General features: G+C 40.4%; 1 protein-coding gene across 1 annotated transcript; it reads right to left on the bottom strand.

The window, feature by feature from the left end:
• Window positions 1-3332: 3332 nt before the first annotated feature.
• On the bottom strand, window positions 3333-9820 carry LOC120980028 (integumentary mucin C.1-like). The gene is made up of 4 exons (XM_040408894.1): window positions 9550-9820; window positions 8734-8763; window positions 4564-4669; window positions 3333-3525 (listed from the first exon to the last, which is right to left on the bottom strand). The coding sequence occupies exons 1-4, from the start codon at window positions 9818-9820 to the stop codon at window positions 3333-3335; spliced, it is 600 nt and encodes a 199-aa protein (XP_040264828.1).
• Between the last annotated feature and the right edge of the window lie 2111 nt (window positions 9821-11931).

Genomic DNA, 11931 nt, shown 5'->3' with positions numbered 1-11931 from the left:
CAATAAATACAAGAGAACCAGTTTCATTGGCAGCCATACATGCCCATGCCATGACACTACCACCACCATGCTTCACTGATGAGGTGGTGTGCTTAGGATCATGAGCAGTTCCTTTCCTTCTCCATACTCTTCTCTTACCATCACTCTGTACAAGTTGATCTTGGTCTCATCTGTCCATAGGATGTTGTTCCAGAACTGTGAAGGCTTTTTTAGATGTCGTTTGGCAAACTCTAATCTGGCCTTCCTGTTTTTGAAGCTTACCAATGGTTTACATCTTGTGGTGAACTCTCTGTATTCACTCTGGTGAAGTCTTCTCTTGACTGTCGACTGGTCATCCACCACAGTTGTTTTCCGTGGTCTTCCGGGTTTTTTGGTGTTGCTGAGCTCACCGGTGCATTCCTTCTTTTTAAGAAAGTTCCAAACAGTTGTTTTGGCTATGCCTAATGTTTTTGCTATCTCTTTGATGGGTTTGTTTTGTTTTTTCAGCCTAATGATGGCTTGCTTCACTGATAGTGAAAGCTCTTTGGATCTCATCTTGAGAGTTGACAGCAACAGATTCCAAATGCAAATAGCACACTTAAAATGAACTCTGGACCTTTTATCTGCTCATTGTAATTGGGATAATGAGGGAATAACACACAACTGGCCATGGAACAACTGAGAATCCAATTGTCCCATTACTTTTGGTTCCTTAACAAGTAGGAGGCACATATGCAAACTGTTGTAATTCCTACACCGTTCACCTGATTTGTATGTAAATACCCTCAAATTAAAGTTGACAGTCTGCAGTTAAACCACATCTTGTTTGTTTCATTTCAAATCCATTGTGGTGGTGTATAGAGCCAAAAATGTTATAATTGTGTCAGTGCCCCAATATTTATGGACCTGACTGTATGATGGACGGAAGAGACGGTATCTGGAGTATATTCCCACAGTCCTGGCTCCTGGACGCAGGACCCACAAATACGTCATCGATCATTCCAAACCTTCCACAGACATGGAGTAGGACCCCATGGTGAACTACTCCACCAGGCTCCTGAGCAAGGAGAAACCTGACAATGTGACCAAAAGAAGCCAGGCCCATAGTCCAGGTGAAGGCCATACAGCCTCTTCTAAAACGAGTAGAACGTCTAAGATAATGGGGGAAACTAAATGTTCTTCTGATCCTGAATCCCCACATATTTTAATGCCAGCCACCTTATTGACCGAAAAGATAGGAAATATTCCTGTGCCATCTGGCATTTTCAAAAAGGCACAACTTTTATAAGTTTCGGTGGAAGCAGGTACAACATCTCGCCAGTCAGTTCTGGAAAAGCTGGAGAAGAGAATACCTCTGCCTCTTGCAAGAACAAGAGATAAACAAGTTGATCGTCTCGACTGGCCTACTGGACTTTTTACTAAAGTAGTTTCCAGTTCTGATGGGAAGGTTCGTAAGGTGGAAGTAAGAACCGCAAGAGGTGGAGTAATCAAGACCTTCTACCGCCCTGTTACAGAAGTTGTGTTACTCATGCCTGCAGAACTTCCATGTTTAGATCCCTTCTACCGAAGATACTCAACATCTTCTAAGACTGTTCCAGTACCAGTTCTATGGCCCGAACTGAAGACTTATCCTTTTTGATTTGAATAATGTTCATTGCATGTTTCCTTTTCAGGTAGATGGACATTATTTGCATCTGCAAGCTATTTTTGTTTTATACAATTACATTGTAAGCATATCTATAGTGGTATCTACCAATACCAGACGGGGAGTGTTCTGTTCCAGTATCTTGCATTGAGTATTGGTATGCTCCCCCCCCCCCCCCCCCCCCCTGTTTTCATGTTTCTAGTTAGTTAATAAGAAAATAAATTACTTGATTATTTTAATCAAGACCTTTTTAGAGATAACAATGGCACTGCGCTTTTAGAATTTGACAAGGAGTTATCAGTCTTTAAAGACAGATTGTATGAACTGGACATCACATTTCCTCCCAGCTGTCCATACAGTGCAGACAGCAGTCAGGGTAAGCAATACATATATACAAGATGTCCATCGTGGTGCGACCGAATATTGATGTTACACTCTGCTAAAGAACTTCTTTTAAAGTCTGAAAATGATGAAAGGATAGTGATTTATGACAGCGTTGGGCCAAATATCTGCATAGGGGACAATAAGCCTGTCTTCCTGTCCTTACGAATAGCCGCTGGGGCAGGTAAAGCTAATGCACATGTGCACAAGTGTTGAATCGTGCAGTGATGTTGTGGCCAACCCAGTGAAAAGATCTACAGAGAGACCACTCTGTGAGGGTGACCACCTGCAGTATAGCAGCTTCCTCGATCGCTGAGCTGCGCGGTCCTGGCAGCTAACATTTGTAGATTATGGATCATCTACTTGGCTTCATCTTCCCAACAAGGCACACATATGTGAAGGCTTTTGAAGATGATTTGATGCAGAATTGCCACATAATCTCTGGCTTTAAACTGAATGTGTAGCCACTCAGACAGCAGAGTAGGTGTGGGGAAGATGCGGAGGAGGCCAGGTCATCTGGCGCAGCACCCCATCACTCTCCTTCATGGTCAAAACAATTTTTCGGCTGACTGACTGACCTTCATTTCTTAAAGTAATGATGGCCACTCGTTTTTCTTTACTTAGCTGCTTTTTTCTTGCCATAATACAAATTCTAACAGTCTATTCAGTAGGACTATCAGCTGTGTATCCACCTGACTTCTCCTCAATGCCACTGATGGTCCCAATCCCATTTATAAAGCAAGAAATCCCACTTATTAAACCTGACAGGGCACACCTGTGAAGTGAAAACCATTTCAGGGGACTACCTCTTGAAGCTCATCAAGAGAATGCCAAGAGTGTGCAAAGCAGTAATCAAAGCAAACTGTGGCTACTTTGAAGAACCTAGAATATGACATATTTTCAGTTGTTTCACACTTGTTTGTTATGTATATAATTCCACATGTGTTAATTCATAGTTTTGATGCCTTCAGTCTGAATCTACAATTTTCATAGTCATGAAAATAAAGAAAACTCTTTGAATGAGAAGGTGTGTCCAAACTTTTGGTCTGTACTGTACATTATATTGAGATTTAATTCATGAATACAAAAGGAACATATGGTTTGAAATGTGAGGTTTAATCATGTAAATCGTTCATCACGAGTCAATTTAAGAATTTTTATATACCGGACAAATTGAAGATACAGTTGTATAAATTAACATTACAAAGACAATATATTCATTGTAAAGTAATATCAACTTGATGAAAGGACATACAGAATGTGTTGCACATTGAATTCAGTTAAGAGAGACCTCCACCAGATGATGCTGTTACAATTTACAGACGTTTCAGGCCTTCTGCTCATCTGGGCCGATACAGGGCTGGAAGTTACAGACACATTCTTTGAAGATTTTGATATTGACTATTTTGTGAGTCTTTGTTTGAGGACAGTAAAGCTCTACAGGCTTTACAACGATGGAACTTCTCACTGGCATACAGCAACTGCACTTGCCTTCAACCCATTCGAAGGTATCGTCATACCTGAAAGACAAAATGATGAGCTATAGCTACACTGTATGTCTTTGGATATACACATACATGATATGCACATATTCTTTATCAGAGGCACAAACATTGGGTTCATCATTTATGCTAGATATATCCTATAGGTCCATAGATTTTAGAAAGCAGAAGACAGTATATCTTCTTATGGAGAGTGAGCAGTCTTATAGGCCAGACAATGCTCCTCTAGAATTCTGGGAAGAGGGTATGCAAATGATCTCTTAGCAAGCTCTGCCTCTAATGCCACCAGATGTATAGTAGCTATCCTATAAGTCAGGGATACCCAACCTGTGGCACTCCAGCTGTTGCAAAACTGCAACTCCCAGTATGCCTGGAAAACCTACAGCTATCAGCCTACAGCAAGGTATAGTGGGAGCTGTAGTTGTACAACAGCTGGAGGGCCACAGGTTGAGCATCCCTGATATATGTCAAGGTTTGAACTTTTGAACAGGCCTTGAGACATGACTTGGATAACAATTGCTTCATTATTATTCAAGTCATGTCCCAAGGCCTGTTTAAAAGGCTGAACATTGACTTATAGGATAGCTACTTTGCATCTGGTGGCATCAGATGCAGAGCTGTCTAAAAGTTAATTTGTATACCCCCTTAACAGAAAGCAGGGCATGCTGTTTCCGGAGTGTGTTTAGCTACCAAAGCTTTTTGAGGATATGAACATACAGTATCATCCTGTTCAACTTCGATGTATGACCAAATCATACTGTTTACTAGTGCTTTTATCCCATTTTCCATTCAGTTATGGTGGACCTCCAGATCAGAGTGCCCTGCTATTTCCCAACAGTCCAGCAGACCACAGATAGCTAATATGTATGCATTCAAGGACTGCTCTTTATAGAGGTATGTGACCCATAAGATGAGCCTTTATCCCCAATATTCATAGAGAGTAGACACTTTTGACCCACGCAATACAGTCTTCTCATACCCTAATAGTTGGTTACCTCATATTTTGCTCAATATGTGTAAGTGTGAATAGAAACACATTAGTTCCTTGGTTCTTACCATGATTCAGATTCACAGAGTCCCTGACATTTGGTCAGTGGCACTTCACCGGAACAGTTATCCTTGGTAATATTATGCTTGTATTCATGAGCGCTGCATTTAGATGCTAGAGGCAAAGCAAAAAGCCTAGTTTAGTACAACATAGTCTTAAAGAATATAAATTCTCCCTATGATTATGAAATTACTATTTCTCACGAGGAGTTTCTACTAAGTTGTATTGGTCAAATGATGAAACAGTTTTTTCAGTCTTGCACTCAAATCTATAGGTATGCCTTGCAATTGATACCTTGATAAGCAATCTGCCATTTGTTTGAGATCCATTTTAACAGAGTGCAATGTTAGTGTGCTATTCTACTGGGCATCCACAACTTGGGCCTCAGAGCTGACATGGCAAGTCTAGAACTCTACAACTAGTGGAGCTCACTAGTCTGAAACTTTATATAAAATAGTAAAATCCATAAAAAATATTTGTAGAAGGCTCTCTATAGACATGCAATGTCATAGGGTTATTCTGGGACATGCTTACCGGTCCCATGTCCCTTCAAAAAAGTCTACTTCCAGTTAGTCCACTTTGTCTCTGCTTTGGTGTCTCTTGCTCAAGTTTTGGTCCCCCTTACAGTTCAAATAGGGATGCTGCTATGGACTACAGCATTTGAGCAAGCAAACCAAAGTAGAGACTTGAGACAAAGTGAATTACTTTGAAGCTGACTTTTGTGAAGGGAGTTAGGACAACATTAGAGCGGTGAGCATGTTCCTTGAGAGCAGTAAGTCTGTGATATTGACAAAAGCTTATTTACTGTATGTGCCCTGTCTCATGACTGGTACTCTATTGCTTCATAATAAAGAACCATCTGTGAGCTGGTGAGCATAATGGACTAAACTTTATTGAAATTGAAGGAATACAGAGTGTTATTACTCAACATAATCAGTGTACTTTATGCTAAACTGTGTTTCAGCACAATTCAAAACTTACATAGAACCATAATGTGGCCATGAGCATGAGGAGTAAATATTAGAACATGGGTTTCTAGTGTATCTTGGTGATATTAAGTAAATTTATACTCAACCAAGGCTTCTAGTGAATATGAATGACTAATTAGTAATTAAATTGGACCTCAAATGGTAGCTTTTGTTGCTATTTATTTCTACCATTTTTTCCCTTCATTGATTGTATACCTCTTAGGGACAGGGTGTAGCTGGGTAGATTAGTTGGCAGCTCGCCCCATTATATATAAATAAAATGACCAGGAAGACATTTGTCTATAACCTCTTGCATAGTGTTAGTACAGGGTAGCACAACCTTGGCATTATAATACACCATACATACAGTAGGAGATTCAAAACGTGTCAAAAGCAAACATTGTCTCCGGAGACTTTTAGTTACAAATCTGAGAAATGTAGAAGGAGCATTTTGTACTGTGCAGGTTTGTCATGTTTAGCAAATGGTGTATTACGGTGAGGTTTAGTTTCTTCATATCTCAAGTTTATTTCTGTCATTAATAGAAGCAGAATTAGTCTTGCAGACCTATAGCCCTACCATGTTGAGAATAGTGGATTTCTATGCTTAGAAACCTAATATATTACTGGTTTTGTTATGTACAGTATATGGCTGTGAAGACACCAGTAATGTATAATGTATTAGCTTTTTAAGCATAGAAAACCACTATTCTCAACATGGTAGGGCTATAGCCTGGAGGTAAGTGTTCTGCCTTCTCAGGTTAAAATCCCACGAAAGACTTGTAAAAAATGTTTTCAGTTAATTTTCTTTACCTATTTAACCCATAATAAAATTAGATAGAAATTTAAATCTTATGTGTAGGGCGAAATGGCCTTATGAAGTAATGCTATATTTGCTAGACTGTAAGTATTGTATATGATATCATGCTTTGACACCGCTCTAGGATAAATTTTACTTCTTTCCTGAGCCTTGAGCCACATTGTCACAGATATGAGAAGCAATATGCATCTGCTGCTTCTTACCATACCATGGTTTATGTCTAGGCCTGTCAATTAGGGGAGGGGTAGTGTGCAGAGCAGATAGGCATTACAAAAGAAATGCTCCAAGGACTCAGTCCAGCCCACTGGTGCTCCAACTTGCTCATTTGAATATAAATAAAACTCTACCAGACAGTATACCTGGTTTAATACAGTTGATCATGCTAACAGAGGCTCTTTTTAAGAACTAGGTTGTACAGGAGATCAAGGAACAGGCAGCTGGTCTGCCTCCATGCAGAGCTCCCCCATCCCCCACTAAAAGTTTCCATAGTTGATTGGTAGTCTGTATTTAGTTAAAAAAGTGTTTTAATTGCAACTGCTGCCCACTCCATAAGTGATTGTCCTAGGCAATGGATCTCAGGTGTATAGGGTAAAATATGGGCATACAGAGGCTCACCTAAATATTTTAAAAAAACTAGCACAAAAATGCAGATTTCACATTAAATCAGTATCAGAGAATTCAGAGGACCCATAGCAGTGCCATGGATGGGATCCCAGCATCTTGTTGAATGAAAAGTAAATGGTATTAAAGGGTTTGTGCAGCGATTTATATGATAGGTCATCAACACCCTGCCATTCAGCTGTCTGAAAACTAGGCGTCGCTCCGTGTCTACTTCCTGTTAATTGCACTGCGTGTCATCTCGGTAGTGCCGTTTAATGACAAGTACTCGCTTAATTCACTTGAATGGAGTGAGTCCTTTTAATTACACTACGCCACCGCTCCATGGGAGACAATGCATAGTGTAATGACCGGTGTAAAGGCCCTCTCATCAAACAGCTGATTGGTGGTGGTGTCGGACTCCGGGCGATCAGATATTGATGAACTATCCTGAGGATAGGTCTTCAATATAAATCGCTGCACAACCCCTTTAATTCTAAAAGCAACATAGGTTATTAAACAACAGTGAAAGGATGTTTAGTATTGTCATATATCTGATCTCCTATACAAAGAACCCACATAAACACATTAACACTGACATGGGAAAGGACTTAGGGATTTTAGTGAACTGCAAACTAAGCTGTAGAAACCAGTGTCAGGCAGCTGCTGCCAAGGCCAATAAGATAATGGGTTGCATCGAACGGGGCACAGATGCCGGTGATGAAAACATAGTCCTACCACTTTACAAATCACTAGTCAGACCACACATGGAGTACTGTGTATAGTTCTGGGCTCCTGTGAGCAAGGCAGACATAGCAGAGCTGGAGAGGGTACAGAGGAGGGCAACTAAAGTAATAACTGGAATGGGGCAACTACAGTACCCTGAAAGATTATCAAAATTAGGGTTATTCACGTAAAAAAAAAAGACAACTAAAGTGCAATCTAATAACTATGTATAAATATATCAGGGGTCAGTACAGAAATCTCTCTCATCATCTATTTATCCCCAGGACTGTGACTGTGATGAGGGGACATCCTCTGCGTCTGGAGGAAAGAAGGTTTGTACACAAACATAGAAGAGGATTCTTTACGGTAAGAGCAGTGAGACTATGGAACTCTCTGCCTGAGGAGGTGGTGATGGTGAGTACAATAAAGGAATTCAAGAGGGGCCTGGATGTATTTCTGGAGTGTAATAATATTACAGGCTATAGCTACTAGAGAGGGGTCGTTGATCCAGGGAGTTATTCTGATTGCCTGATTGGAGTCGGGAAGGAATTTTTTCCCCCTAAAGTGAGGAAAATTGGCTTCTACCTCACAGTTTTTTTCTTTTTCCTTCCTCTGGATCAACTTGCAGGATAACAGGCCGAACTGGATGGACAAATGTCTTTCTTCAGCCTTATAAACTATGTTACTATAAAGGTTGTCGAAAGCAGGAAGCCACTCTCTTTTTTCTACATATAAAAGGAGCAATGTTCCTGTGCTGAGGCGGTCCCCTGGTGCTATGGCTATGGTTAGCCCTATCATTTAGAATAATGTTAAAAGTTGAGAAATGCTACTAGAAAATTATTGACTATAAAAATCCAAGTCTGACACTGATGCCCAAAGAATGAATTTACTTTAAGTGGTTTTGCATATTGAACAGGCAGTGGGCCATAGAGAATAGGTTCTGGGGCTCTGATACACAGAAGGCAAACATCATTTAAAATTATTGTGAATTTTGTCTTGGTTGCATAATGGAAAAGGTTTAAATATCAATTTTCTAAATTTTACAGAAGTCAATACTAAAGAGTACTCACGAGATTCAGTTGTTGTAGGAAGATCATGAGCTTTAGGAGAAAAAAAAAAGTTTTTTTTAAGGTTAGTGTGTGAATTGTATTATCCAGTCCACAGTATGGATTCAATCAACATATTTTTTCAGTGAGGAGAATATTACCATAGTGGTTGCCTTGAGGGGCCACCTTTGTGACCAAGTGACAGAAAATTAGCCCCTAGATGACTAAATATTGTAGCTGTCATACAGTATCCCAGAAACTGAACCTAGGTTAAAAGCTCCAGCAAATAAGCTGCCCTGAGAAATTACAAATTCTTACTGCACTTAGGGGTTTTCCAGGAGTGCAATATTCATGGCCTATTCTCAAGATAGGTCATCGATATCTTATTAGTGGGGGTCGGGCGTGTGCAGAGCACAGGGGGGTGTTACATAATGCTCAGAATATTCAGCCCTTCCTCTGAGTGCTCGAAATGCTCATTTGCATATGCATGAAAGCGCTGATATCTCTGTAGCTGTTTAGCATACATACAAAAGAAAGGTATAGTTTTAATCAGCATAATGAACCCTACCAAGCAGTATGTCTGGTGCAATAGGGTTGATCCTGGTGACAGAGCCGCTTTAAGGATGAAGCATATTCAAGTTTACATTCTAGGCTATAGATACTCTGGAAGGCCTTAGTGCAGGCAATTCTTTGGAGCATTATTTTTGAGCAAGTTGTAGACTTCTTTAGAAGAAAACCATGAACATGTATCCTCAAAGTACAGTAATAGCAAAACCTTAAATGGCCAGTCTTCATAGTATTTATCATATACAGATAATATTAAGAGGCAGATTTTCTTACCAGTTGGGGGTGACCTAGTGGATGATGTAGTTATGTTAGAAGGCGTAGAGGTAGACATTGTGGTGGGAGTAAAGGTTGCTGTAGATGTTGTGGTTTTGGTAGTAGTGGGGGTAATAGTTGTTATTGTGCTTGTTGAAGTGTGAGGGATAGGTGTTGTGCTAGGAGGAATAGAGACGGTAGTTGGGGTAGTGGAATTTGTTGTGGTTGATAGGGTTGTAATTGAAATAGTTGTTGGTGTAGTAGTTGGCTCTGCAAGATAAAATAAGAACATAATTATGTAACATGAATTGTTATTTTAAAGGTGTTGTGCCACTAATAACGTTCTCAAGAACGGGGGTCCGAAAGTGTCGGTAAACTGCCTGATGAGAATGGAGCGGTGCGTCCTGCTCTACATTCACTTCTATGGGATTGCAGAGTACAGTGCTCACAGCTCACAGCACTTCCAGACCCTCGTGATCTCTGGGGGACCCCAATGGTTAGACTCCCAGTGATCAAACACTTACCCTCTATATAGTGGTCAGAGGATAATTGTTATCAGTGGCATAACCCCTGTAAGTGCCAAAAATTGACAAGTCAGTGTAAAGTATCCCACATTTTTCTGTTGTTTCTAAGGCCTCATGCACACAATCATGCTTTTCATCTAAATGCCTCTTTACAAAATATCTGTCTCTCCTGTATTAAAGAGTTATATAAAAGCTTGGGCAACCCCTGTAAATTGCCTTAAATAACAAATGAATGTATACTTACCTGTTTTCTCCTCTGCTTCTTCCTGCACTGTGCTCCGGATCTCAACGCTGCTTTGTTTTTATGGCTGCAGTGGTGACATTCTCTTCCCACAGGTCACTGCTGCAGCCAATCACTGCCCTTAGCAGAGATGTCCTGTGCACTGCTGAGACCAGCTTTTGGCTGCAGCGGTGACCTGTCAAGGGATCGTCACCACCGCAGCCAAAAAGATGATGTCAGCAGCAGCAGAAACGCAGGTGTAGCACTCGAAACAGTGGAGAAAACAGGTGAGTATCCATGTATTTGTTATTTTAGGCAGTTTACAGGGGTTGCCCAAGTTTTTACATAACTCTGGCAACCCTTTTAATCTTGTCTAAGGCCACTTTCACACAGTCAGTGTTTGATCAGTGATTATGAGCCTAAACCAGAAGTGGATCCTACTTGGAGATAAGGTATAATGGTGTTCTGTGTTTCTGACCCACATCCAGTTTGGCACCACAATCACTGATCACTGAATGTGTGAAATCAGCCTCTGCAAATAAAAAGTAAGCATGAAGACTGGAAAATAGCAATTTTAAACAAGAGATACTCGAGCAGTCGGGCTCATTTCCTAAATTTGCAATTTTGCTTCTTTCCATGAATTCACGCCCCTTTGTTGTCAGCTTGCCAGTAGTTGTAGATTGGGCTGTCACTCTGACAACCCAACTCTGTTCTGTGACGCCACTGAAACATTCCTTGACAGTAAAAACCGCTAATCTTACTGCTTGTATTGAATCCTGTGTTACCAAGTAGAGGATTTACTTCTGATTTCAGGCAGTTACTACAGAAACCTTTGACAACATTGATGGCATATTCTGCCGCAGATGCACTGAAAAGACATGATCTGTGTGTTTTTGTTTTTTTATCCCTGTTATCACTGATTGCATTGCATACAGTGAACACACAGATCATATGTTCTCTACCGACATTTTACAAGGGTCGTGTATTCATAGGACACAGATATATTCTTTGCCGATCCTAAGTATCTTCTCTTGAACCTTCCCTAAAAAATGTATGTACCTGTATGTACTCAGAAGCTGCGTATAAAGCTAAGCAAGGGGGAATTTATGCAAAATTGTCACTAAACAGGTCGATGCATTGATGCAACATAGCGCCTTTTCTGATTTTCATACAGCTTTACGGCTATGTAGTTAACTTGGAGTTATTACAATTTTATGCATATAATTCTATTTTCCAACTGTTGAATTCTCCTTTCATTTGCAAAGATTTTTTACTTGGGAAAAAATTATCTTCCTGATGAAAACTACTCTTACTGAATCTTCATATATATGATTTTATGTTTGCTTCATGCATAAATTCTCTAAAAATGTACATATAAAAAAAATTAACATGAGGTCTTTGTTCTCGGCCGGGTTGTAGTGATGGCACACGGTACACATATGCACATTTAGGCCAACGCAATGCACTGGAGAACTAGAGGATTAAGCCACCTTGGGTGAACAGTTTATGTACGAAAGGCCAAAGGGTGAAGCTACCGTATGTTTTCATTGCACCACCCTGTTGTGACAGTGCGACCACGCGGCGCAATCGTGATGTGGATGCAACACGACCTCGATGCTGTTGAGTACTGTATGACCTTACGAGCTGCAGCAGGTGGTA

This window comes from Bufo bufo, chromosome 10, assembly GCF_905171765.1.
Source record: "Bufo bufo chromosome 10, aBufBuf1.1, whole genome shotgun sequence".
Taxonomy (NCBI): Eukaryota; Metazoa; Chordata; class Amphibia; order Anura; family Bufonidae; genus Bufo; species Bufo bufo.
This window is presented reverse-complemented; position numbering and strand designations above follow the sequence as displayed.